Genomic DNA, 27806 nt, shown 5'->3' with positions numbered 1-27806 from the left:
GTGTGAGTCCAGACTCCAGGCTGGAGTTTTCACTCGGGACGCTTCCAGCGCTGAGGAATTTGCAGACTCCGGGCTGCTGCCTCTGGTTGTTCTCTCCAAAGTGCAGTAATGCGCACTTTGGAGCGCTGGATTTCAGAAAGCCCGCTGCGTATCTGCCGCTCACAAACACGCTGGGAGAGTTTCGGAAGAATTACGCACCTCTGCAGCCGGAGCCAGTCACAGCGCAGGTAGTGGTGCGTGTGGACGACGACCCCGGAAGAACCGGTTCTACAGGTTTAGTTTGTTTTATATGGATTTTATTACAAAGTGAGAGGACACAGATGATTAGTTGTTTACTCCTTTGAACAAGCAGACATTTTTTTTTTTTTTTTTTTTTTAGATTTTTGTTTTTTGAATTGACAAAAAGAAGATGTCGGATTTGATGAAGAGGCTGTACGTGGCGATGGACGTGGTCTGCGTTCTGGTTGGTAAGTTTACGGAGACAAACAGCGCGTCATTCCTCTGTTTGACTGGTTTGATCCGAGCTTGTTCTCCAGTTCCAGTCAGCTGGCGTCCCGCCGCGTCTCAGACCTTTACTTTGACAGCAGATTCTTTCTAATAACTCGGCGTGTTTGGGTTCTGCCCTCATGGCAGCAGCAGAGACGCGTGTAACGTTTCCAACTGGTGTTGTTGGTAAATGGGCAAATAAAAACGAACAGGGAGACACTCGAATGAACGATGTGGGGGGAATTCTTGCAGATTTGTGCGCAAATGTTGTTCAGGCTGTAATAAAACGTCCGCCAGACTTTACAGAGTCGCAGGAACTACAGTGTTTGTTTATGGAAATTTGATATGCATGTGCGCGTAACGCATATTCCTTTTTGTTTCCCTAAATATTTTGTCTGCCAAGAATCGTTAAGAAGAAGAAAAAATCCCAGCGCCCATTATTGTTGAGTTTTTGGCTTACACTGGAGCTTCACACATGATTGTTTGTTTTTGGGTCAAACTACAGGCAGAAGTCGTTTTAAAAGGACAAGAACAACAGAAGTCATTTTTAACATGATGCCAATAGTAATTCAGGGTTTACAGGTATACATAACTAAAAATCTAAACGTCTTCAAACAATTTCATAGAAACAGGAAATGTCTTTTTTTTTTACCATTTTATTTATTTTTCATTTTTAACAAAACTAAAGATTTGGGAAACGATGCCAAAAGATCTAAAATGCTCTAAAGCAATGACCCAGGTTATTCAAATGATAACTTCCACGTTCTAAGCATAAACCAAAAAACCAAAAACATAAGGCAAAATTTTAAAATTAACAGAAAATAAATCATAATAGGTAAATTAACTTGTGACTTTGAGACAAATGAATCCCAAGAGCCCCCAGACAGATCAAGACAAACAAACATTTTAAAATGGACAAAAGGTGAATTCCTGAGCAGCCTGATTAGGCACAAGTCATTTCTCAGCTGCTCATCTGTGATCATTTCAGGATGAGGGATGTATTGTTTTTGCTGGGGGGTTTTAACCAGAGTTGTGATTAGCAGTCAGTTTTTGTTTTTGTTGCCACTCTAAACCAGGGAACTTCACCTTGGTGACACTTGTTTTTAGAAAGCCACACACAAAAGACTTCAGCTTTACATCACAGTTCAGCTCATAATGGTCAGTTGTGTTGGTTTTTCACTTGGCAGTCGCTAACACCCTCATTTCTCTTGAGCACCTCTAAAGATTACCTCAGAGTTGAGCAGGTCCTAATCACTAGTCAGATTCCAGGGTTGTTGTTGTGGTGCTAACTACGGGGAGTTGATATCATCAGAGAGCAATGTGTTTTATCTCCATTTTATCTTTTCAAGCACTGAAAGAGAAATTCATACAGGGACTGGGTGCCTTTTGTTGTTTTGAAAGTCTAAGAAAAATATGGAATTTATTTGTGTGTTCAAAGTCTGAGGGCTCGAAATCATGTTTTTGGACCCATTGCTTCTGGGTTGCTGTTTTTTTTATTTCCACCTTGGACAAGGAAGGATTGAAACAACTTTATACATAGCCTGTTGTGCGACATCCATGCCCCCTCTTGGTGGTCAAAAGCAGATTTAAATGGCAGTCAGTGCAACTTCTGGGGTGCAATTAAAGCAAAAAGTAAGTATCCATTGATGGCCCCTTTCTTTAGACAGGTTTCATTAAAACTTTGCATATTAGTGACTAGCGTTCAGGTAAAGTGTTTGCCTGGCAGCACTTAAAACTTACATTGGACACACGTTTGCATCATTTTAGCGTTTATTTCACCAGACAATCCACACGCTGCAGTGGCTTCCATTTAACTCACAGGGTTTATGTTTTGTTCAAAGGGGTGAAGCTTAGGCTTTTAGGTATAGTGGATTTAGATGTTTTATGGAAAGAGTTTTGTCAGGTACTGAGATGGGTTATCCACAGTGAGCCATGGGATTTTAAGACAGTAGACTCCTTACGGCGAGGGCTATGTTGTTCCTTGTTGATTTATTTGTTTAGTTAATTGTTTGGTTATTCATTCCGTTCACATTTTGCATATTTCAGACCTGGCAATTGCTGCAAATTTATACCAAGCATTCATTGTTAATGGATCAAAGGATGAAACACATTTTTTTTTAAATGTATCTGGAAAAATTAGTCTGCAATTAGTATGCAAACCATCAGGAGTGAAAATAAAGCTAATCCTAACCTTTTTTTTGTCTGGATCACAGTCAAATTGAGTATTGGACGCGGCACTTCTCTAAGACCTCAGCCTTATTGGGACTTTCTGTTGGATGGAAACTTGGAAATTCCAGTATCCGAGGACCAATTGAACGCACCGGGATCTCTGAATCCCTCTGCTGATGAGGATTTCTGCCATCCTCTAACAATCTCAGTCTCAAAACATTTTTAGCAGCTCATGTAAACACTATACCAGAACCATTTCCACCACCATCAACTTCTCTTTGGTCGGTTACCAACATGAAGTTTGGTTTTGGTGTTTTAAGTCTGATTATTTTGCTGAAGACCGTGTTGTTCTGCAATCTACTGCAAAGTGGGGTTGTTATGGTCAAGGTAGCAGAGAAACTATTTGAACCCAAAGTAAAGCAGCGTAAAAAACTAAACTTGACGTGCATGTGGGAAGGTTTCTTTATGCTGCAGTAGTTTTCCATCAGGTAGCTTTCCTGGCCAAGTAAGGCTCGTAACAACCTCAGTTCTTTCAACACGTGTCCATCCAGACTGCTGTCTTCTGCAGGTCTAATCCTAAACTGACTGCTGATGACTCCACATACTTCCACTTCAGAAAATCTGAACCATTCCTCTAAAGCCACAGGCCCATTTCAGAGAAATGTTTTGCATCTTCCTTTGAGTTCATCCCTCCCTGTTTCTTTGGGTGAAGATGTTCCACATCTGCAGCTTTTTTAAAACAACTTCCCGGTGTGAGGTTAAGTGGTTGGGAACACAGATATTTTCTAAGTACATGTCCGGTATTGGCGCCTGGGTTGGGTCGGAACGGTCCGGTCTGTCTCATCGTATCCCAACCCCCCCCCCCCCCCCCCCATTTTTTTTTTTCATCCCGCTTCCCTCTTGCCACCCACATCACCTCCCAAGCAATCACCAAGTCGACCTCAGGATCATGTGAGGTTGTCCCTGCCGTGTAATAACTGCACTATAGGGCTTGTAATTAGGCCGACCATTAACATAAACAGAAGCCGAGTTTTGAGACGGGCTTGGAGACTTTTCCACTTTCCTGCGATCCACGATTGACCAGACCTCCATTACCTCCATCTTTTTTTTTTCTTCTCCTCTTTTAATTTTTTGTTAAAGTTCAAATTACAGCAGCTTTGATAGCAGAGATTTCTTGCCTTGCTCTCTTGATGCTCACGCCCTTCCCTTCCCTGCCCAGGTCAAACTAACAACAAGCGATGACACATGACCAAGTTATCTGATGCCTTCCTGTTAATCTTCTGATAACTCACTCAGCGAAAGGTTAAAGTAGAACATCGATCTAGAATCCCTCCCACTGATATGTTGCTGCTTAGTCCTGCTGACTCCTTTGTTGACAGGCTTGCTACGAGGTTGTCATTCACCTGTTCTCTCCCCCTCCCTTCTTCCTACCGCACACATAAACACAGAGGGCGTTGGACACACAGAGAAGACAGACGAGCTTTAAAGGCCTCTCCCTGCCCACATCGTCCTATAGGCGCAGCGCTGCAGGTGGAGGAGTCACGCAGCAATTAGAGCGGTCTCTGCCCTGATTGCTGTGTGACTCAGCCTCGCCGGCCGTTCAGAAGCAGAGCAGGGAAGAGCGTCGTACAAGACGCTCCAATTAGTATGAGATCCCGTCTAATACTAATTGGTAACATTTTCTTTTTTTTCTCATTTGGACACCTCCTTTACACAAAATCGAACAATTCTAAACCTTGTTTTTCCCTTTTGTCAAAGGCAGGCATGCTAATTTCAACGGCTGGGCTTAAAGGTTTCGTTATCAGGTTGCACAAGTATGGTGGTTGTTGTTGGTAAGGGTTTGACGGTGAAATCGTGTTTCTGCATATCCCGGGAAGCGAGGCTTTGTTGTGAAGACTGATTGTCCTGCGTTCTCAGAGAAAAAAGGCAGCTAGGCTGTGTGATGGGAATAGTTTTCCTCGGGGGAGCAGCAGTCATGGAAACTGGACCTCTGACGAGCGAGCAGAGCTTCTGGGAAAAAGAAAGAACCGTATTTTTTTGTTACTGCTTATGGTTAAAAAAAAAAAGGACAAGGGTCAGAGTTCCTCGTCACACGTAATATTTAAACAAAATGCAAAATAATTGCAATTATTAGACTCAAAGGGTAGAAATGAAATCATAAATGAGGAAATGTCACAGGGAAAATATCAAGAGACAAGTTGTTGTTGTTTTTGGTCGTTTTTTGGAATGGTGTACAATTTGGTTTCTAATCATCAAAATCCGCCTAGTTATTAATTTGTCAAACCTAAACTTAGGCGAACCTCAGACGTTTACAGCAGACAGCCTCATGGATTAGCTCCCTGTCAGTCTATTATTATTATTCACTGGCCAGTATGTTTGCAAAAAGCCATAAAATCCTGAAGAGTATTGCAGATCCTGAAGAAACGCATTCCTTCACGGCCCCACACCACAAAATCATCACAATTTTCCCCACAGAGAAGGCTGTTTTTTTTTTTTTTTTTTTTTTTGCTGTAGTTTGTGTTTGACTGCAGGAGGCAGGCAAACATTGGGTGGTTGTCGAGGCTCGTTAAACTGTAAAGCAGTTTTTACCAGTTTTCATTTTTATTTTGTTATGTTCTCCATTTCTTTTTTTCCCCCTTCTTACTAAAATAATGTCTCTATCTGGGACTCTGTCTGCCCACGGTCTATCCGAGGAACAGATCCTTGTGCTCTTGAAAGCTGTAAGATACTTTAGGAGTGGGGTTATGTGTTTACAAGCTGATAAACAGGCCTGCAGAAATTCAGCAGTTCTTAATTATATCCAGCTCTTGGTTAAGAGTCTCAAAGTGCTGAACTCAAGCTTTTGAAACCGGAGTCAGAAAGTCAGTTTGTGTCACCGTGGTGGCTGCGTCTAAATGGTTTCCTACACTCAGTGTTTGGATTCAGGGAGAGACATCCGTTTGTTCAAGATTCAGTTTCTATTATCCCTTTATTTTCTTTCTCCTTGAGCTGTGACTGGAGAATGTCTCTAAACTCTCTCCTTCTGCAGAGCTGGCTGGATTATCTTACCCCATTTACTCCTCAGTCAAATAGCTCTTCATCAATCTGCAAACCGCCATTTAAAAAAACAAAAAGTGTACAACTGGTGGGATTTTTTTTTTTGTTTTGTTTGCTGTTGTTTTTCTAAAAGTTTCTGAAAAGGTTCAAAGCATTTTGAGATGAAACCCAGTTAGTGTTCTGGTGAAGCCCCGGTGTGATCTTTAGCCTCCTATCCTGGCAGCTTAGGCAAACAATATTCTGGGTCTGGTTGCCTTGCAGTGTCAGATTTTTGCTATTTCAGGTGGATTAACATGATGGTAGAATATAAAAAATCATGGGTTAGTAGTTTGCCTAAAAGTTGACGTTTATTGCTAATGACAATTAATGTCAGCAGATTTCTGTTCTTATCCCTAAACAGTATCAGATTTCCCCCCCCCCCTTATTTTTAATAACATTTTTGGCAAAAAAAAAATACAACCCTGTCCACGGTTGATCTCTTCAGCCCTTTAGTTTGTAGGCAGTGTTCAATAAGGTGTAAATATGTTGTCATACAATGACAGAAATCTGGGGAAAAAGTCAACTGAGTTATTTTCTTTAACGTATCCATAAGCTGCTGTATCCCTCGATAGTCAGCAGTATTTTTCAGAAACCTTCAGATGAGGTCATTTCCTTTCAGGATACCTCCACACATCAGAGTGAGTCTAAACTCCTCTTGCCGACCTTTCTGGTTAAGGTTCAACCTGTGTGGCCTACTTCTTTGATCCCCTCCAAAGCCAGACTCTTTGATTGCTGGCCCAGATTTAGCTGCTCTCACACCGGACTCCCCGCCTTTTCCCGTCGCGCTCCGTCTCCTTCTGCTCGGCTTGCACCAAAGCACGCGTAAATGATGGACGGAGCCGCAAAAAAAAAAAAAAAAAACAACACACAGGGATTAAAAACAAAGAATGGGCCCATGGCGGCGGCAGGATTTGGTGTGACTGGTGAAGCTGGGCGTTCCTCGTTCAAATTCCAGAGGCCAACGCCGACAGAGGTTGTAGACTCAGCACATACCTTCCACATGAGTCAGTCCAGCTTGGAGTGGGACGGATAGAGAGAGGGAGCGTTTGGTTGTTTTCTGACCGCCGGTTGACTCGTAAAGAGCCGCGACATCACCCGATGCTCTGTTCACCGTTTGTTTGAGTTGCGAGGAAGTTGCCGGACGAATAAGTGAAATAGAAAACTCATGTGGCTGCAGGAATAGAAATGCCTCGCCCGGTCCTTCTCTGCGGGAGCAAAAAAAAAAAGTTATGCTGACAAGTCCGAGGGAGGGTGGGGAGGGGGGTCAAAAGGGAAGTGAAGACAGCAGAAATGCTTCATAACGTGTGAAAAAGTAAGGGTCGTCAACAAAAGGGACACAAAAGAAAAGTAGCTGACGGGAAACAGAATCCAGAAAGAGGAAGCTCATTCAGTGACCTTCATGTGGTGAAGGCAGGAAATGAGAGGGGAAAGAATCAGATCGGGGGGGGGGAAATGTTCCAGCTGTGACCCTGGAGGAACGCCTTAGACCAAGCAGGGCAACCCAGGGGCATGGGAGCAGACCTTTCACAAACATGCACGTATTGAAACTAGCCAGAATGAAAACCCAGACCGTATGCGTTAAGTAACCGTCCATCCACGCTGCCGCGCAGGTGTGCTGGCTTAAGTCGGAGGAGCACGTGTGAGCTGCTATAAACCGCTGGAGCAACTTTCAGATGGACGCTCTGCAGCGCTCTCCAACAGAGGCCAAGGAGGCAGCAAAGTAGACATGAGAAGGACAGACATGAAGACGGGTGACTAAACAGAGAGAGGATGCGAGAAGCCTCAAAGTTCAGCTCACAGTACGACTGCGGTCCTGTATAATTGCACATCTTACTGCTAAATAAAGCAGCACCCGGCGAGGCCGCTATATTTATGACGACAGAAGCAGAAAGCACAATTTGACATTTGCTGAAAGTATGAGAGAGGAAGCAAGGTCACTTTCAGCTCCTAAAGGTTTTGTCAGTTTCAGCCACAGTTTACGGCTGTGAGGCTCAGCTCACTGGGATCCTAAACGGGTAGTTTGGACACGGTTCTGTAAAGTTATGAATAATTTTTTTTTCTCTTCCCTGTAGTTATATTGCATATGAAAATACGTTTGGTGGTAGGAAGTTACTTTTTGAACAATGGGAAGCGTTTCTGTAATACCATTTCAATGGTTCGAACTTATTTTGTTGAAATGCCGGGGATGGTGCCAAAGTGTCCCCGGCCCAACCTATTGCTGTGCACTGCAGTTTAGCTGGCTGAAAGGAAAAAAAAAGGATACCTCTGGGTTACAAGACATACAAATGTCACGGTTAGATATTATTCCCCGACCCGAAAACTGCTGGCTGTGCAAACGAACAGGCAGACCAGTCTTTGTGTCAAAACGTTCCTGTGCAGTTGCAGTTACCGTCTCTGTTTGGAAATCGTCCCAGTGGAGGGATGATCAGGTGATCTGGACGACTGATACAGCAGGCAGCCTCTGGCATTGTAACATTGTGCAGTAACATGGACAGTGTAACATGTAGATGTTTAATATCCACTAATATTCTATTCTGCATCCCATGGATGTGAACGTGTTCAGTTTGAGTTTAATGTTTTTTTTTTTTTTAATCAGGCAAAAAGGAGGCCCTTCTTATGAGATTTTAGCCACCAACTGCTATGAGGATTCACTTTTCCCCCAGACATGGCAACATATTATCCTGAATGTTCGTGTAAGGGAACTTTTCCTGACAATAACCTCCCAGGTGACCTGTAATAACCTCCATAAACTATCCATTTAAGCCCGTCTTAGCCTACAGTTGCAGAACCTTTTTTTGTATCCTCATGGTAAACGGAGGACTAGTTCCTCTTAAAGCATTGCCAGTAGGCCACTTTGGGTGGATTGTAATCTGCAGCCAATCTGAACAAAAAGACACGGTGTTTTCAAAAAAGGAGCCAGAGTCTTTAAGTGGCGGCTTCAGAAACCTGAGAAGGTTTTGTCCAGCCACATCAAACAGGCTCTCGCTGAAGTTTTCAGACTGGCATCCTGTAGCTCAGCGTTCTGGCCACGGTCCAGTCTGTCAACGCAGGTGTTCAGAGAGCGGGTTCTCCCGTGTCCCGGATGAAGGCCTCCACCCTATGCACCTCCATGTCTGCGCTGCAGGAAAATCAGCAGTAGGTGTCTGAGTTTAGTCTGACTCAGACAGAGTTGCTCTTTAAGTTGAGGCGGCCCCTTTAGAGATGTCCGTTCAGGCTGTGGGATTGTCTCGTGGTGGGATGGAGGCCTATGTTGTGTGGCGGTGGGTCTATTTTGGACTGCGATCTGTGTGTGTGTCTGCGTTTCAAGAGACTGGCTTGTTTGTACTTATGCAGATATTATCCACAGGGGCCCGGCGGTCTTGAGACGCGCTACACATACGCACCTTTCGGGGGGCTCCCCACGCCAGCAGTCCCAGACTCCTTTACAACATTTTAGCTCAGGCTTTTTCATTACAGCCAAACTTGTAATTTATGACTTACAAGCCGAAGTGTGATGTGGAGGTGCCTAATGTACAAACGCGAGTTTGAAAAATGAATCTTTTTTTTCTTTTTTTTTTTTTTAACAAGCCCGGGGAGGCTCTTTTAAAAGCCAGATGTCTTGACTTCACTCAGTCTGCAAACGGTGTGGGTAACTGGCAAAATCTATGTTTAGTTAAGAAGATTTAATAAGCATTAAGGAGACCATAACAAGCATTAGCATATGACTTACTAGGAAAATACATACTCAAAAGTTCATTAAAACCTGGTAATGGTGTTCTGGAGAAAAAGGCAGCTTATTTTTGTAACGTCGGGTTCCTTTTCTTTGAGGCAGTTCACTTCATACTTTTTTTATGTGCCTTAAAGTGATAAATGGCTTTGGACTGGCAAGCTTTTAAAGTTCGAAGTAGCGTTGCTTTTTGCTGCCTAAAATATCTGTCTTTCTCTCAGTTTGTGGTGGCATCTACCGTGGTGAATTAATGAAACACTCATCTTGAATTTGCTTTGGAAGGCCACTCTTACACAAACCTTTAAAACTTTGTAAGTTAATATCTGGTCAAACAGGTATTTCCTTTTTGGTTTGTTTTCAAGTTTCAGCTTCTTGTTTTTTTTATTAAGTCCCCGCAAACATCCCACACTTTATAAAAACATTTGATTTTGGCTGATGTATTGCTGTATGTCGAAACAGAAACTTTTTTTTCCTCCCCTGTCAGATAATATATTTCCCAAATAGGATTTTTGTGGTGTTTTTGTTGGTACTCCTGCAAAAGATGTGGAAAGGTCCTTTTTTAAACAAAATGACCTTTTATTGAAGCTGCATAATCTTACACCATTTTTTTTCTAAGTACATTTATCCATTAGTGAAAATATACCACACTAAAGTAATCTTTATTTTTTATAATTTGTTAATTTTAAGAAAATCAGCAGTTTCACTTCTTGCTCAACCCTAACAACGGATGTGATTCAGCCTATCAATCAAAAGCAGTTCCTTTGTACATAGTTAATGTAGTTAAAACATAGTTTTGCTTAGTATTTGTGCTTAGTGGTTAAACTAAAGGGTAATGCTTAATGCTAATTCTGTTGTGTTCTATGTGTTCTGAATATATCTCTCACAACGTCTGGTTGCATAAGTTGATTCTTTGTCAGCCATGATCCGTTAAAAGGACTCACCACAAGCCCACGTTAACGCTGTGAGCTTCATTATCACCGCTACACCACTTTTTTGGTGTCTTGGGTCAGATCGGCCTGTGGTACGCTTCCGCGTGGGCCGAGCGTTCTTACAGTAGGCGTCAAGTCAATGTCTATAGAATAAAGAAACTCAGTATTATAATTTTTTTCGAGTATATCAAATAAAATGGTAATTAATTTATGAGCTAAAAAATCAACAAGTCATATCAAAATAGAAAAGAGGGCGAAAAAGCAAACTTTTTCCTCACCAGAGATCCTAAGGAGTGAGAAGACTTTTTGTGGCTGAGTCAGAAAAGGTGAGGCGTCATTCCCGATTATCCCTCCCTACCCCCTAAAAGCCGAAATTAGCATTTGATATTTCTTCTGTGGGAATGCTGCTACCGTTTTAGCCCTTAATTGTTAAATGATTGAACAAACGAATAAGCTGTGTGTTTTATAGCCGGTTGACAGTTGACTCTTTGCTGCAGCAGAGAAGACAAAAAAAATTTAATGAACGATTGTTAGTCTATACGGCAACAAATCTAACGCGGGTCATGTAGTACCGAGAAATGCAATGCAACAATTCGACGTCATCTGAAGAGTTGTTACTGAATATTTATTTTCTTTTGTATGAATCCAGTTGAAATATTTTAGTTTAAAAAAAAAATACTTGGAGATTAATGGAAAATTTGGTTGTCAGGATTTAATGAAACCCTATGTATGACGTTTTTTAGTTGATCTGAGTGAATTACATATCCTTTTTAAGATTAAAAGCTCTTAACTGTCACAGAGACTCCGGTTTCCCCACTGAATGTATTTCTGTAGTTTGTACCAGACGCTTCAATTTTAAAGACTCAAACTGGTTGTCACTAGGCCTTCCTCCTTTGATTGACCCTTTTTTGACCGTCTGCATTGATCTAGTGGAGCAGGTGACGGTGGCGCAGGAGTTAGGAAGTTTTTCCTGTAACCAATGGCGCCTCCAGAAATGTTTCACAGGGGGGGCCAGATGGGGCCCCTCAAACTCTTGGGGTGGCACTGAAACTAAAAGCCATAATTTCAGGATTTCATTCTACTGTTGTAGTAAAGCTGCCCGTAGAAAACTATCAGAAAGACTTAAGTAAACGTCAACTAATATCTTTTGGTTTTTAATGTTTTTTGGGGGGATTTTTAATGTCCCCAATGATCTAATGTGCATAGATTAATAACAGTACAGTTAACATTTTGAGTTGAACAACAATTCCTTTTTATTGTGTAATTATATTTAGAATAAGGTGCACATTTATGAATTTATTGGAGAACAAAACAGTTACTAGGGAAAAGTAGATACTGGCAGATACAAATAAAAGCGCAATAGAAGAGTGGTTGCCTACAATTTACACTGGCCAGTAGGGTGGCCAGGACATGGCATGGGGGGCCATGGCCACCCCTGGCCACCCCCTAGTGGTGCCCCTGCCTGTAACCAGCGGATAGCTGGGTCCTCCGCCCCGACCGTCTTGTTTGTTTTGTCCTTGAGCAAGACACTTCACCCTGCTGGCCGTGGTCAGAGGGCCCAGTGGCGCCGTTGTATGGCAGCCTCGCTTCTGTCAGTCTGCCCCAGGGCAGCTGTGGCTACAATGTAGCTTATCAACATCAGGGTGTGAATGTGTGAGTGAGCGGGTGAATGACTGACTGTAGGGTGTGGAGCACCTTTGGGGTCGTTGGATTTGATAAAGCGCTATACAAGTACAAGCCAGTTACCATCTACTGTGTCCAGAGCCGATGTTATTCACCATAGCTCATTTCTCCCTCCTCCTGTTTTCACACACATTGCTCGGGCCAGTCAGTGCAGACGCTTATTCTGAACCATGTAGTTTCACAATAAGCCCTAATAAAAAAAGATGACCGTCGTGTGCCTGTATCACTTCCAATCCCCACTGCAGCAGCATGCATAAAGCAAATCTGTTCACTGCGCCCGGCATGTGTCCTTCTGCGTAAAAGCCATTTTTCTGTTAGACGTTTATTCTTCCCCTGCTGTATTTCAATCATGTCGATGGTGAATCTGTGCGTAGAACATGATTCCTCCGAAAATTACCTTCCATTAGAGCCCTCACTGATGTCCAGAGGTGGGGAATCAGCCTGATTTTCCTCACTTAACCAGGTGATTTTAGTCTCTGTCTATGCTGTTGAGCTGGAAATGCAAATGGTTGGAACTAATCTCTGGCCTGGCTTTTTAGTTCCTGGACCTGGATTCCCCACCTCTGTGATGTCTCTGTGTGGACATAAACAGGAGTTACAGCTGTTTGAAGGTGGCATCTATGTGTTGCCACAGTTTGGATTCATTTGGATAACTCTTGGAGAACGCCTACAACAGCAAAACAAGTTTAGAATGTTAATGTTTTTTATTCTATTGAGTATTGACTTAAACTCTGAACCTGTAATAGAAAATACTTGTCTCCTTTGGATCCTTTTTTTTCAGCCAGCACCTCCTTGCATCAGTCTGCAGCTGCATGACAAAGAAAAAAATAAATAAAAAACACAAACAAATGCATAATTTATGTGTGTTCCAACTTCAATAACTAAAAACCGGATACCAGTACAACAAATTGGACTGCTCTGGTAAAAAAAAATAAAAAAATTCAAAGTGTTACCTTTACAAAGACACAATGCTTTTTCATTTACTCCAAAGGGTTCAAGGACAGCATCTAATTAAATGCAGGTATTCTTTTTTTAAATCTATTTTCAGCATCATGGGGTGACAAGAGGTTTTAAAGGAAACGTTTCCATTGTAATACATGCAATTCTAACAGAAGAAAGGTGAAATCTGGGAAATGTAACAAATGAAAGTAGTTTTATGTTTCCGCTGGTTTATACGGCTCATTGAAAGCAGACGGGGCTATTTTCCGCACTAGGTTTGCGATTCATTCAAACTTTCTCTTTGGATGTTAGGGTCTCGCTTCTCCTTAAGTTGAGTTTATTTAATTGGTTTATTTATTTGTGTAAAGAAGTCACTTTATTTGGAAAAGCATGAGATGTTATTCACTTTAAGTTCAAATTTATTTTAAAACATAAGTGCTAATGACACTTTACTGTGAAAAAGCAAAGCATCTCATGGGTGCGAACAGTTGTTATAGTTAGTTACTCTTTATTTACCGTTTTTACTCTATTGGGGCGATCAGCATGTCTAAGAAGTTTGGATTAATGATCAATTATTTGTGGTTTCCCCGGTCTATAAGCCAAGACCGGGCCAATATCAAAGTTTAAAGCATCGGGGCTAGACAAGGACCCAGGTTTATTTTTGCAATCAGCCACAGTAAAAAAAGATGGTAAAGGAGAGGAAACAATCTCTGGAGCTCACTGTAAGACCTGTAGTGTATTTTCCTCTGTGATGTCATTATACTGCAATAAAACCTCCATTTATTTTAAGGGTGGTTGTTTACCCAGAGTGCCAAATGTAGGGGCTGCTGTATTCTCTGCCCATTATATTAAAACAAAATTGCATCATGCACAGAGCCTGTCATAACATATTTTTTGGACTACATCCCATCTACATCTTATGTAAATCTTCTCACTTTTTCAGAGAACTGGGGTGATTTTTTTTTTTTTTTTCTCTTCAGCTTGCTCTGCCCCGTCCAGCTGCAGGACGCAGATGCACGAGCTGCCTTCCAAAAGCCACATCAGTCACATTAACATCAAGGTGCCCTCCTGCTGTGCCTGAAACAGGATGTTAGTTAAATACTGCAGACTTGACTGAACGTTTGGCTGTGGTTGTTGCAAACAGCGTTTACTAGCTCCAGGAGGAAAATATGTGAAGTTTATTACCCCTCAGTTCCACATCCCAGCATGGCTGGTAAATGTGCGAACCGGGTACCAGCCCTCGTGTTGTAGGTGGTCGACGCTGTCAAACAAGCTGGCTTTTGCAAGAGAACGCGTGTTTGGTAGGGGGAAATAAAAGAGTATATGTTGGCTTCTTGGGGTGAATACAAGTGGCTCATGTACGCAAGGTATAATGTAGGTTTTTGCAGTAATTTATGGCTTGCAAATGTTTTTTATTTAGGGTGGAGTGGTGGTTATCAGTGACGCCGCAAACCTTCCTTTGCATGTTCCTCAAGGCTCCAAATCTGCCTGCAAGCCTATTTAAAAGATTAGGGAGCTATCAAACATAGATATAGGGATGTGGAATGAGCATATTACTTGTTTGTCTCATCTACAGTAGGCTCAGCTACTTCATGGTTCAGTTATACTGCAGTGCATTTTATGCCTTTAACAACTGTTGTTTGTGCTGCTGGCAGCACAAAGCTTCTTGTGTATGTTGCCAAGTCTGTGTACAGAGCCAACAAGACTCTTTGTCTTCATGGCGTAAGGGAGGGATGTGTGCTGTCGGCATGTTGGGAAACAATGACCAGGCTCAGCTGATATAGAGTGGAAAGGCAAAATGTCATATTAGAGCATGGCTTCTGTACTAAATCTATCAATCACTGTATTTCTAAAACATTGTAAATCAGAGAGGCATTTTTCAAGGTAGTAATCTAATACGCTGTTCATCTAAAACACAAATTCATAAATTAATTTAACAGTTAAGGGGCATGTAATAATTTATAAGTTAATAAATAAATAACTAAATAAATACAGCTAAAGTAAATCTCATTTCTAAAGCAGAGTATAGCTTCTTTGGACTCTTGTTTTTACTTTCCTGTTTTTCCTCAGCTCAAAACATTAGGTTTTCACTTACAATATTTTATATATTTACCCATTTTCATTTAAAATTTTTACTTTCATTATATAGTAAATACATTTTTATTTTGGAGCTTCCCATTCTCAGGGAATCCTTCTTTTATGATATCTTGTCATCACTGTCCATAACAGTGACAGCTTCTCAGCCACTGCGATATCTTCTAAATTTGATCTCACTGCTCAAAGTTATCCAACCAGACAAGTGTGTCAGCGGCGTGCAGATTGGGAATGCATTGCACTCTAAATATGGAAGCCTACGATGTAATTCAGTCCAAAAGAGTTATTTTTGTGTTTATTCGTTATGGAGAAAAAGTTTGAAATGTGTGCAGCCAAGCTTTATTTGTATTTACTATTGGGTTGCAAAGTGCAGGTCCTGCTCTTTAAGCTGAGCCTTAGCATTCATTATCACCTGTTCAAATAGCAGCTGGTTTACTCGGTTTATTGGTTCTAGTGCGTATTCCGGGCGCGGGCTGCCTTACATGAATGCACTTCTACTTTAGACATTACCGTCAGGCAGTCTTGTAGACAGCTCAGGGGTCCAATCAGGCAGTGACAGAGTGTACCGTAATGCTACAAATGTCCAGTGAGTGGATCAGCTTTGTTGCTAAGTTGTATTTACACATTTTAACATATTTGTGAGAACATTGTACCAAATAAAATCAGTCAGTAAGCACAACAACAACGGTAACCATTTATTAGGCGCACCATAAATTTTTGAGAAAATGTAAGCATTTTAATTGTGCCTTATAGTCCGGAAAATACGGTAAATACAACGCAGTTTGCGCTTTTTTTTTTTTTTATTAAAAACAATTTAGTAATGTACAATTTAAATTGGCATATGGTCTTGAATTTATTTTCATTCTCTCATTTATTTTATTCCTTTTAACATTTCACCTATTTTACATATTCAATTTTCTGCTAACATGTTATGGATTATATATAGAGGTGTAAGTATAATATATCAAACTCCGTACCCGATTATATGAATCAATGTAACAAAGTGATTGCTTACTCTATTTACAGTTTCAAAGCAATATTTTGCTTTCTCATTGCAAAAGAAGAAAAATATATAACAAAAAATCCTTAAATAAAAAATTAGCAAAATCATGGTGCTCAAATTAAGTTCTGTATTCTACTGTATTGTGTTGCTGCTTATTTGTGTAATATATAACTAAATATCCACTGTACATAATCATTAAATACTGTTGCATGGTGTCTAATATGCAAAAACTAACTAGTTATAGTAAATAATGATAGCATAATAGGTACTGGGATGCCAAGAATATATCCCTCATAGGTTACTCCACCACCACCAGCTTGACTCTCCAATATGAGGTAGTCTGGATCCATGTTTCCATGTATTTACATAAAATTCAGACCTTTTAATATGTGAATTTTACAACTGAAATCGAGACTCGTCAGACCAGGCAAATTATTTCCAATCAGTAATCGTGGTTACTCTGGGCAACTAGCCTGTTTTCTGTTATTAGTGGACAGGACCTTCACCCGGTGTGTTCTCTGTTGTCGTAGCCCATTTGCTTCAAGGCTGAACCTGTCTGGCATTCAGAGATGCCGTTATTCACACCTTGGCATTGCGAGTGGTTATTTGAGCTACCTTGTTGGATGTTCTCTTTAAACAGTCTGCCTATTTTCCTCTTACCTCTGACATCAACGAGCCATTTTTGTTCGCCGAACCGCCGCTCTGCAGACATTTTCTCTATTTCAGGCCGTTCTCTGAACCCAAGAGTTGGGTGTTGATTAAAACCCCAGATCAGCAGTTAATGAAATACTCAGACTAGGCCGTCCGGCATCGACAAATTCACTAGACGCCTCTTTTCTCCCCAATTGATGCTTGGTTTGATCTGCCACATTAATGGCTGATTGAACCGCTTTAGTTACTAAAGGGGCTGATTGTGTAAAAAATGAGTCGCAAACAAACTCTAGCTTCCTTTCAGTGGCTTCTTACGCATCTTGTGCTTCCTCTGGCTCGATTTTGGTCCGCTCACAGATATTCTAGATGGCTTACATTATCCACTTGGTAAAAATGTAATTTTTGCTTTTACGTTTTTAAATTTGTTTTAACATTTTCTGCGGTGCATGAAAAGGTTAAAACAAATGTCAGATTTTAATTTTTTTAATGGCCATATTATAGAATTTAATAGGTCTGTGTGATGTGATGTGAAGTTAAGGCTCTATGGTCATGAAAGCTATTCCTTCTTCCATTTATTGTCAGCGGTGCGCTCATTCATCCATCCTGTTGAAGTGCCATAAAGCACAGAAGCCTTTACCTTTGAGTAATTGTGATGCACCTTTCAGTTGTGTGTTTTATTCTCAGTCTCGCTCCCTTACGGCCTCTCGTCAGTCAGCTTCTCTTGAAGACCTCCTGGAATTATGTCAGCTGCAGACTTGTTTTTCTAAAGAATCGGCAAGAACTACCTAACACAGCAACACAATCCCGCCGGCAAGTGCACTTCTCCAATTTACCACGTGCTTTTATCGTCGCTGTTTTTCTTGCATTTAATATGCAGCTGCCTGGCATTTCCACAGTGGCCCCAAGACTACCTTGGCGGTAGATATCGGGGTGGAGAGTCGCATTCCTTTTGAGGGCTGAGACTCTGTCTGTCCTTCTAACGATTCCCTCTGTCTAAATCTAATGAACACCAAAGAAGAAAATATGCACATACCACTGTCTGAACGTGTGTCGATTCTTCTAATGGAGACAATTCGAAAGCCAAGAATTCATAAAGAGACACATTTGAGATAAAGCACACACAAAAAAAATCCCTACTTTCAATGAGCCCAAGGCTGCATAAATGATTTCTGACTGTGGAGTTGTTGAGATTGAGGCCTTTCAGCCACATACTTTAGGGATCCTCCCCTCGCCGTACAGCTCCCAAACTCCCTTTGGTAACCTTGAGAAGGGATACTGCATTAGCTGTAATTCCCGGCAGCTGTAACAGATTGTGGTGGTTGAAACGCAGGAGACGGATAAGGATGTACGTTAGAGCTGGAAGAGGCCGATGTGTATCTTTTGGGTGGATGTTTCCAAGCGGCTCAAGGACGTCATGCTTGCTCCCGGCTTCCACTTGCTACTTTGTTTTATTTTTAGACGCTGCTGAAGCATTCGGAAATGTTGGAGTCTATTGACTTTAAAGTACAGTTTTTTGTATGATTCTCTCTCCCCCCCCCAACCCCTGTTTATGGGATTTTCCCCCCTCCGTTTATTTTCAGCATTTCTTAGTATATGATTCCACCAGGACAGCTAGCAACTCAAAGGTTGTTGTTTCTAAGCTGTTTTTAAAGCTAAAACCTTGCTAGAGGGAAACATTTGAAAGGTTTTTGCGTACAGGCAAACACCAATACAGTTCCAGCCAGAGGTTTGCATACAGTCATCAAAATGATTCGATTTGAGGCGTTTCGGGATTTCATTTGACATTTGCTGACAGTTGTCAGAAAAAAATTAATTGAATGCAAGTTTCAGACCTTGTCAGGTTTTTTTTTTTTTTTTTTTTAACCCACCCAGAATGACATTTAAAGATACAGGCTGAAATGTTTTCACACAGCCCACTAATATTTGGCTAAATGTCCTTTACATGGTTACAGAGAAATCCCACATTTTTTAGGCCGCCATCGAGCTTCTGTCAGAGTTGTGGCTGGCTACTGGAGCGCTCTGCTTGGCAGGATTGGTAGATTTCATGTAGGTTGAGGCCTGAGCCATTTGGGAACTTGGCATTTTTTGGAAAATTAAATTGTATCATGCTATAACCCTCTAGCTGATTATTTACAATGAAATTAGAAATTTGGAGGAATTCATCCTTCTTTGTGCGACTAGCAGGGAAAATGGACCGGTACCACCTCCATGCCCAGGAGCCCAGGGTTCGCATTCTTTGGTTTGAGAGGTCTTACCTTGACGTGTCTGTGCATGTTTCTTGTTATTGTGTCCAAAACGCTCAGTTTGTCTAATGGCTGACCAAAAACCTGAACTAGAAGTTTTATTTTTTATTTTTTATTTGTCAAAATGGGAAGAATGATCCTGAGTGGGCTCCTTTAATCTGAGGGGGACCGTTTGGGTTGGATGTTTTGAACACACCATGTTCAGTTGATAGGACTTTAATTCAAAACACCTCTCAAAGCTGGTTTTTGCAAATCATTCATCAGGCTTCTTTAGTGGCCTTCCCCCATTGGTTCACTATGCTTAAAAGCTGGATGTTTGGATGACAATTGATATGTTGGTCATGTCCAGAATGAGTTCATGTAAACCTCTGACCAGACCTCTTTCTTATCCACTTATTTTTTCCAAATACATTGAGTATTCTCACCTTCTCCATCCTTTCTGTCGTCTTGTTTTCATTTCAGCGGCCCTGCCTTCCATCATTTTGACCATGAGGTTCAAGCCTTATCAACGGGGGATTTACTGTGATGACGAGAGCATCATGTACCCCGTCAAATCCGACACCATCACCCGCAGCATGATCGCAGCCGTCACCATCTGCTGCACTGTCATCATTGTAAGTTTTACCTCAGAGAATGGGCCTAACCTAACCGCCTTCTAACAACATTTGTCAAAGGTTAGGCCACCCTAGCTTAAGGAAATCGTGAGACTATATATAAAAAGAAATGAGTTCTGATAGATCAAAAAAATCGTTCTCTCCTCAGATCTGTTCTGGAGAAGCATATTCGGTCTACAGAAAGATGATTTACTCCAATTCAACCTTTAACCAGTACGTAGCAGCACTCTACAAGGTGGTGGGAACCTTTCTGTTCGGCGCGACGGTCAGCCAGTCGCTCACGGACATTGCCAAGTTCACAATCGGCCGGCCGAGGCCCAACTTCCTGGCCGTGTGCGCGCCGACGGCCTGTACAGGATACATGCTGGAAATCAACTGCACGGGCTCGCCACACGACGTCACAGAGTCCAGGTGGGAGAAAACTCTGATTGCAACTTTTAGGATTATTGAGAGGAGGCAATAGACCATAAAACTCAAAATATAAATATATATAAACTCAAATATAAGATTTAAGACGCAAACTTTTGTTTTCTTTTCCTTTTTTTTTTACGTGTCCTGTCTGGCAGTGTGGCACTCAGAATTGCTTTCTTGGTAGCAAAGAGAGCCCAACAGATTTTCTTTCACAAGTGGAGTATCGCTGCTTTCGTTATTGTGCTCCGCTTGATTACATATACAAAAAAAAAATGTATTGGACATTATTATTTTGGAATTATTTGAAATTCAAAGGACACAGAAACAGAACAGTAAAAGAGAAGAAAAGGGAGAAAGGGGAGGGAAAATGTTACAAGGGAGAGAAGGTGGAAAAAAAATTGAGTGGAGGAAAAACAGAGTGCAAGATGACATCCTTAGAGTCTGCTTCTACACCTGCAGAAATTATAATATAATGATATAAAGAACTACAGAACAAACAGAAAATGTATCACAGGTACAACCAAACAACACCTACGATTACGTCACAGAAAAATCTGCAGTATTATTATATATAAGATGTATTTAGTGGCATCCAAAGCTAACTATAGGGTTAGACATGATCCTTTACAGTATATCCAAGACTCCACATAACAGTTTGATTCAAGATGCCTACATGTGGTGAATGCACAGGGATATGTAAGAAAATGTTTTTCTATACAAGATACTGTAAAAATTTAAAATTGTACTCTCTAGAAGATGAATTTAATTTTCCCTCTTTTTTTATTATAGATTATCTTTTTACTCTGGACACTCCTCCTTTGGAATGTACTGTATGCTCTTCCTGGCGGTAAGTGCAGCCTTGAGTTTTTTTTTCTTAAAAACAATGCGAGAGCATATCTGTTTGCGACGTAAGACTGTAAAACATCTGCGTTTGGATAAGGGACTACTCCCCCCACAGGCTTTGTGTTTGTGGATCTGTTATCGTGGGCTAAGTGTTGACATAAACAGACAAGGATAGGGTTTATAAGGAGGAATGTGGATAGTGATGGAAATGAGCATGGTGTATCTGCAGAAGTTTTGTTTTTCAAACCTTTCCAGTTCATTAAGTAATCTCTTATTTTGTTCATATTTAAATCACACAAAGAAACAAAGTGACATCTTTTGGCAGGAGGATGTCGTTGCTCTTCAGCGGGTGGAAGTCATGTCCATTTCTTTCATCACCGCGTCAGGTTTTAAATAAAAAAATAAATAAATACAGCAGCCCAGTCAATTCTTCCCATAAATGAAATGATGCTAGCAGCCAGTCTGTAATAGGTCCACCTAGACGCGTTTGCGTTGAAATGTAAAACGCAAAAAAAACACAGCCGTCTCCTACTTGTGGGAGAACATGTTGCCTGTTTCCTTGCAGCTGTAAGAAACCCTGGTATCCGGTTGACAAATGTTAGCAAGAAAGCTGGTGTGGTTGTTTCCTGAAGCTGTGTCGGGCTAATGGATCCGCCGCTCAGCCTCTGTCCCCCAACACACAACACATTCTGTGTGTCCTCACTCGTGCAGACTCAGGTTTGACTTTACGCTGTGAGCCTCGGGTCCGTTTTTAAAGCTGTCGCAGTCTGTGCCGGGCAGCGGTTTTAAAGCAACGCCGGGGTTTTAGCCAAAGGACGGGCAGATTCAAGCGGCGCTGCTTTTAATCAGGCAAAAACCTGCAGACAGAGGAGAGCTAAGCAGTCGCTTCAGAGTTGTCTCCTGTGGGCCGGGTTTTAAATGGTGTGCTACAGTGCGAAGTGTGGCTGTGTGGCAGGGGGACGCTTGTGCGATGCCAGTTGTTGCACCTTCGACAGCAGCTGAGAAGAAGCTTTATGCAGCTGCCAGATTCATATATGTTTTGGCTTCTGTCGTTTCCCTGCATAAAAAAAAAGAAAAAAAAAAAAGCTGGGCACTTACTGGTTTATTCACCCATAGTGGATATGAGTTATAGTTGAGTTATAAAGTAGGCACACAGACATTTTTCACCTGATTTGACTTTTTTAGGTAAAGGCAGTTGTACCTAGATGACATTTGCTTAAAAGGTACAGTAAAGGACCCGTTGAAGAAAACGTGGAAATATAGAACAAATCTTGACGAGTACGATCTTAATGTTGTAGTTGTTCTTCATCTTGTTGACGTTGTTGATTTTGGGCCACACGGGTCAAAGTTCAGTGCAACTTCTTAACAAGGTGGCCTGCAGAATGTGGACTCTTTCTCTTGTTTGAATGTCCAGTGAATTTGGGAACTGGGCATTCCCTTCTTTAGTGCTGGGTCCCCTACTGGATGCTAAGAAGGTGCCAGTTTGAGTGAAATGTATTTATTTAGTTGGTAAATGGCTCAACGGAGATTAATGACCATTATGTTAGCTTTTTTACATCACAGGTGGTCAGGTGGTGCTAGTCCCATCGGTGGGCTGGTGTCAAAGGCAATAGCAAAGGGGGTAAAAAAATGACAAAATGTTGTTATCCACCAGGGATGGGATTGAGGGTGCAGAAGGACAGGCTCGTCTGGGGGGGGGGTCATTCATACTGGAACCGTCGCTGCACACATCTATATCTGGGGCGGCTAATTCCTGTCCTCCAGAGCTGGTGTCCTGCATGATTCAGATGTTCCCCTGCTTCAGTACACCTGAATCAGATACTTAGTTCGTTACAAGGCCTCTGCTGAGCTTGATGACATGCTGAGGAGGAAATTCGGCTGTGTTGAAGCGGGGTCACGTCCTAAAGTCGCAGGATGCCATCCTTGAGGACTGGGGGTTGGCCACGCCTTAATCAGCGACTTGATGTAAATTGATGGAATCTCATTAAAACCAACTGAATATCCGGCCTGGTTTTTTTTTTTTTTTGTCCACCGTGGTGTCCTCCTTGTTGTTCAGATTTACTAACCGCTCTTCTCTCCCCCCCGTTTAATCTTCCATCACAGCTTTACGTGCAGGCCAGACTTGCGGCGAAGTGGGCCAGACTCCTGCGGCCCACGATCCAGTTCTTCCTGGTGGCCTTCGCCGTGTACGTGGGTTACACCCGAGTCTCTGATTACAAGCACCATTGGAGCGACGTCCTGGTGGGGCTGCTGCAGGGAGCTCTGGTTGCCGTGCTCAACGTGAGTCTCCTAGACGACATCTTATTAAGGCAAACACACAGTAACGCTTCGACTACCCTACGCCAGACTTCCCAGAAAGGCAGCTAATAACTCAAGCGAACGCAGCTCAGGGTCATCTTTTGATCTTGTGTGGAGAGCCGCGCAACTTGGGCCGTGCTCACATTCGGACAGTTTGTTCCTTCCTGGAGGTAACTTCAACCTCACCTAATGACATCCTAGCATTGAATGTTACCGCAGCGGGGAACGTCTGATCGGAAAGCCAAACATGGCGAGATGTTTAATGGAACTCTTAATGTTAATGATACTCCTCCCAGGGCAGAAAATCCCTGATGAAGTGTTTTTTAAGCTTCATTGAGTTTCGACAGCAACTTGGAATCTGAAGAAGTATGAAACGGCAGCATCGGATGTCATAGTCCCCTGCCAATATGTTCATTGTGTCTGCTTCTTCCCGCGGGGCTTCTTTTAGTGCCCGTTTTTTGCCTTGTAGAAAATCTGCAATAGTAGAGTGCACGCTTCTTCGATTAATCGGAACATCGTCGTATGTCTGCGGCCTTCACCGTCCTGTGTGTGAAACGAGCCCCTGTGAGCAACGGTTTTTAAAGCACGCAGAGGTTGGCCCTGCTCTCTGTGTGTTCCTCTGTAGACGTGTTGGCGTGCCATTTAGCAGCTGTGCACAGAACCCTCCACGTGTAATCACAATTTCCAGCCTTGAGTTTTTTTTTTTTTTTTCCTACATCCTCTGTTTCCCCAAACCGGGAAAAAAAAATATCTGCTGTGTGACCAACAGCCTTACTGGTTTCCTCTTCCCCTCACGCTGCAGGTTCGCTTTGTGTCGGATTTCTTCAAGGAGCGCAATCCGCGGTGTGCGCGGGCAGACGCGGCGAACGGCGACGAGCCGGAGAGGAAACCCAGCCTGCAGATCGCGGACGCCGAGCACGGTAACCACTATGGCTACCGCAACGATTCCAGCCCCTTGTGATGAAGGGCCTCTGCTCTCTGGGCTCGTTGCCCCGCCAACGGCCAAACCTGTGCAATAGCTCCTGACGCGGGAGCTACAGCTCCATTTGTGCAGGCTGCCGCTTTTAGCTCAAGTCTTGATTCCTGTTCTGGAACTGTTACAGTTTTATGACTATATGAGCTCATCCTTATCCTCCTTTTCAACCACTTCACTCTGCATCTGCTCCACTGGACTGACTAAGGGGGACTACCCCTGTCAACGAAAACACAATGACCTGTGCTTCTCTTGTCACTGAGAGGGGAGGGCATTGCCTGCCAAACATCTTTTATGAAGGCTGCATTCAGCGAAGGACTCCAAACCCACTGTGCCACGGCAATGTAACCATATAGAATAATTGTAGCTCATCATCGCCAACACGTTGCACCAAACAGATAAAGAGGAACATTGTTTGCCTTCTTGCAACCTTGCAAATCAAAGGTCTCAAGTCCTCCTCTTTATGCCGCCAGCTTCCAAGGACCAATATGCTACATTTGGTCATTTAAATTCAATAAGCTAACTATTATGCAGGGCCTGCTCTATTTCATAGGTCGGTACATGTGGCGGAAATGCATTTTTAACGACACAAACAAGCAGATGTCGCTTTATCTGGATTTTCAGAGGGGTTATTTCACTTTTATTTGATTGTTATAAATTTAGCTTGTTGAAGCATTACATTTTGTTCTGTTTTGTTTTTGTTTGTTTGTTTGTTTGTCTGTACAGATCTGACTTGTTAGCAGCGACAGAATTAGAGCTAGCCAGCCACGAACATCGGTAAACACGTGATTTGTGGATTAGCGTAAATTTTTTAGTGCACCTTAAACTGCTCGCCAGACCTGATAAATGTTGCACAAGTTCAGATGTCAGCAGCCGACTGACTGATGCTCGCTGTCGATTGGAGGCGTGTGTCTGCTCAACCACTCGATAAATTACACGACTAGCTGTACGAAGTATGTAGTACAGCATAGAGTTGCATCTCAATGAATTGGATCGGTTAATTTATTGAAGTGATTTAATTCGTTAAGTGAAACTTGCATGGATTCATCGCACGAGGTGATATGTTTCAAGCATTTATTTCTCCTAGCTTTGATGATTATAGCTTACAGCAAATAAAAAACCCAAAGTGATAGTAGACTGAAAGGTATTCCCAGATGCTGTACGGTGGATGCACTATTTAGCCAGGGGTCGTTTTGCAGGAATTACTGCATCGATGAAGCGAGGCATGGAGGCGCTGAGGTGTCAAGGAAGCTCAGGTTGCTTTAACAGCAGCCTTAAGCTCGCCTGCATTGTTGAGTCTTGTGCCTCGATCTTCCTCTTGACTATCTTTCCATTTTTTCCTATTCTCTCTGGGGTTTTGGTCAGGCAAGAATTTGCTGGCCAGTGCATCTATGTAACAACACGGTCATTAAAGAAGGTATCAGTAAATGTGGCCGAGAGATCTCATCCAAACTCTCTAATGGCCTTTTCCACAGTCACCTAAATCTGTGGTCATATGTGTTGTTTATGCACCTTGTGCCTCGATTTGTCCTTCCATTCATCTTTGCGACTTTATGCTTGGATACAGCACTCTGAACAGCCAGCTTCTTTAGAAATAACTCTTTTCTGAGGGTGTTAGAGACTGTGTTTGACAACTTAAATAATATTTAAAATTTCTCAGAATTTTCTTTTCTGTCCGCCATAATTATCAAAACAGAAATTCAGGGTTGAAATATATCACTTTGTGTAATGCTTCTATACAATATAAGGTTGACTTTTCGCATCAAAATGCTAAAGTAAATTACCATTTATTGATTTTCTAAATATGCAGTACACCAAAAGACTTGTTTTATTCCCTTAAAAATAGACATCTTTTACTAAAACTCATCCCCTTAAATTGTTCCCTATGTCATATCTCTCCCCCCCCCCCCCCCCCCAGGACAAAATGGACTGCAGAGGTAAAATAATTGATGCTGACAGCTTCCAATTCAGCGTAATTAATGTATCACACTGCTACCACTATATTGACAAAGACAAGGTTGAAAATTTGACCAACTTGTTTTTTCTTTCTTTGTTTTTTTTTTCTTGTGTATGTTTTTTTATGTTATTTTACAAATAGTCTAAGAAGGACACGATGGCTATTTTAAAAGGCTTTTTAAGTTATTGTGAAAAAATAAAGTTTCTATTCACTTTGTACCAGGCCGGAATGGCCAGCCTTATTAATGTTTTTCTGTGCAATTATGCCTGCTTGCCACTATGAGCCACAAATACTTTACTAATGCCATGGATATATAAATGAGAGAGAGAGAGATAGAATTCTAATTCCACAATTATATTAAGGCCAATTAAGCTTGTCTATTCGTTTTGCCATGCAAACAGATTCAGGACGAGGTCTACGGCCTTCAACGTGGTTGATCTTCAGAAGGACTGTTGTGGTTATTGTGATAACAAGTCATGCGCCCGACTGGGTTTCTAAAGACGGTAACACTGCTGTGCTCAAATTGTATGGGGCCATTAGCTACAATGCTTTCTCATTCAGAGGTTTGGAATAAGGTTTTTTGGCCAAGTATTTTGTGAAGACCACTGCCTGGGTTGACAGTGGATCAGACAGACGGTTAACTTTACAGGCTAACTGCACAATAGACGGGGACGGACTTGAAGATGGAGAAAACCCAATTTGGTAGTTATGCATTGGACTTTAGCATCCAAAGGGGATCCAAACTGAAGTAGAAATTATGGACCGGATGCCGTCTGAAGACAGAAAACTGATTTGGAAAATAAGAAGTTTCTGGCCAATACCAACCTCAGACTCCAGTATGGCTGCCATGCAAACATGGCAGTGGTAGCTGCAGTAGTAAGATGTTTAATTGCACGCATAGCAGTTTGCAGTTCATGAAATCGGTCACACATGCAGTAACGTACAACCTCAATAAATGTGTTGGTACGGTGAGTAAAATGAGAGAAAATGCTTGTTGATAATTATAAGTAGCTTGGTCACTTAGCACAACAGTTCACAAATCCTACTACCTTTCCAGCTTGCGTCTGGAACATGGTTAGGTTGACTGACATGATTTCAGGATCTAGCTTCTGACCAGATTGCTGCTGGGGTCTGAAGGCTGTGCTGGGACTTTGCAGTTGGAGTAGGTTTACCAAAAAGCTTGAGCCTTTAAACATTCAAGAGGCAGCAACAGTAGTTGCTTGTGGTGCTTCTGGTTTCTAACATGCGTACAACACAGCAAGACAAAAAGCAGACGTATAGACAAGGATGTTCAGACAAAACAAGGGTTTGACCTAGTTGAAGTGCCTTGTTTCATCCTTCTTTAAACTTTTAATACCTTAAGATGTCTGTCAACTATGTGGCTGTGGTTTATATTGTTTGCTTTGGTGTAGACTATAGATTATAAGTGTAGTCTTCAACCTGAAACTTTTAAATAAAGATATATTCCACCCTAAAAATGTTTCTCGTTTTATTTATTCTCTAATTTATCATTTGTATAGAAGTACACAAGGAGGAGTTTGGATAAACTGTTATTGCTCCATCGGTAGGAAAAGGTCTTCGGGTATGCATGCATTGTCCCTGATCAAAGTGAAACTTAAGAGGCCTGGAGCCGGCAAGACTGAAAATACTTGAGTTTTAGTTTTGCAGCAATCCACCACTCAGCGGTTTAAATTATTGATCTAAAAATGGTGTGCATGAACCACACCGGATG

At 41.9% G+C, this 27806-nt stretch overlaps 1 protein-coding gene across 1 annotated transcript; it reads left to right on the top strand.

Moving 5' to 3' along the window:
* LOC105936801 (phospholipid phosphatase 2) lies at positions 1-26027 on the top strand. Its single transcript, XM_036141266.1, has 7 exons — positions 1-273; positions 380-467; positions 19441-19592; positions 19741-20003; positions 20793-20850; positions 22950-23126; positions 23947-26027. The coding sequence occupies exons 2-7, from the start codon at positions 410-412 to the stop codon at positions 24103-24105; spliced, it is 867 nt and encodes a 288-aa protein (XP_035997159.1). The 5' UTR covers positions 1-273; positions 380-409; the 3' UTR covers positions 24106-26027.
* The last annotated feature ends 1779 nt before the right edge of the window (positions 26028-27806 follow it).

The sequence above is a fragment of the Fundulus heteroclitus genome, chromosome 9 (genome assembly GCF_011125445.2).
Source record: "Fundulus heteroclitus isolate FHET01 chromosome 9, MU-UCD_Fhet_4.1, whole genome shotgun sequence".
Taxonomy (NCBI): Eukaryota; Metazoa; Chordata; class Actinopteri; order Cyprinodontiformes; family Fundulidae; genus Fundulus; species Fundulus heteroclitus.
The sequence above is the reverse complement of the archived record's forward strand: the minus strand, read 5'-3'. Positions and strand labels throughout refer to the sequence as shown.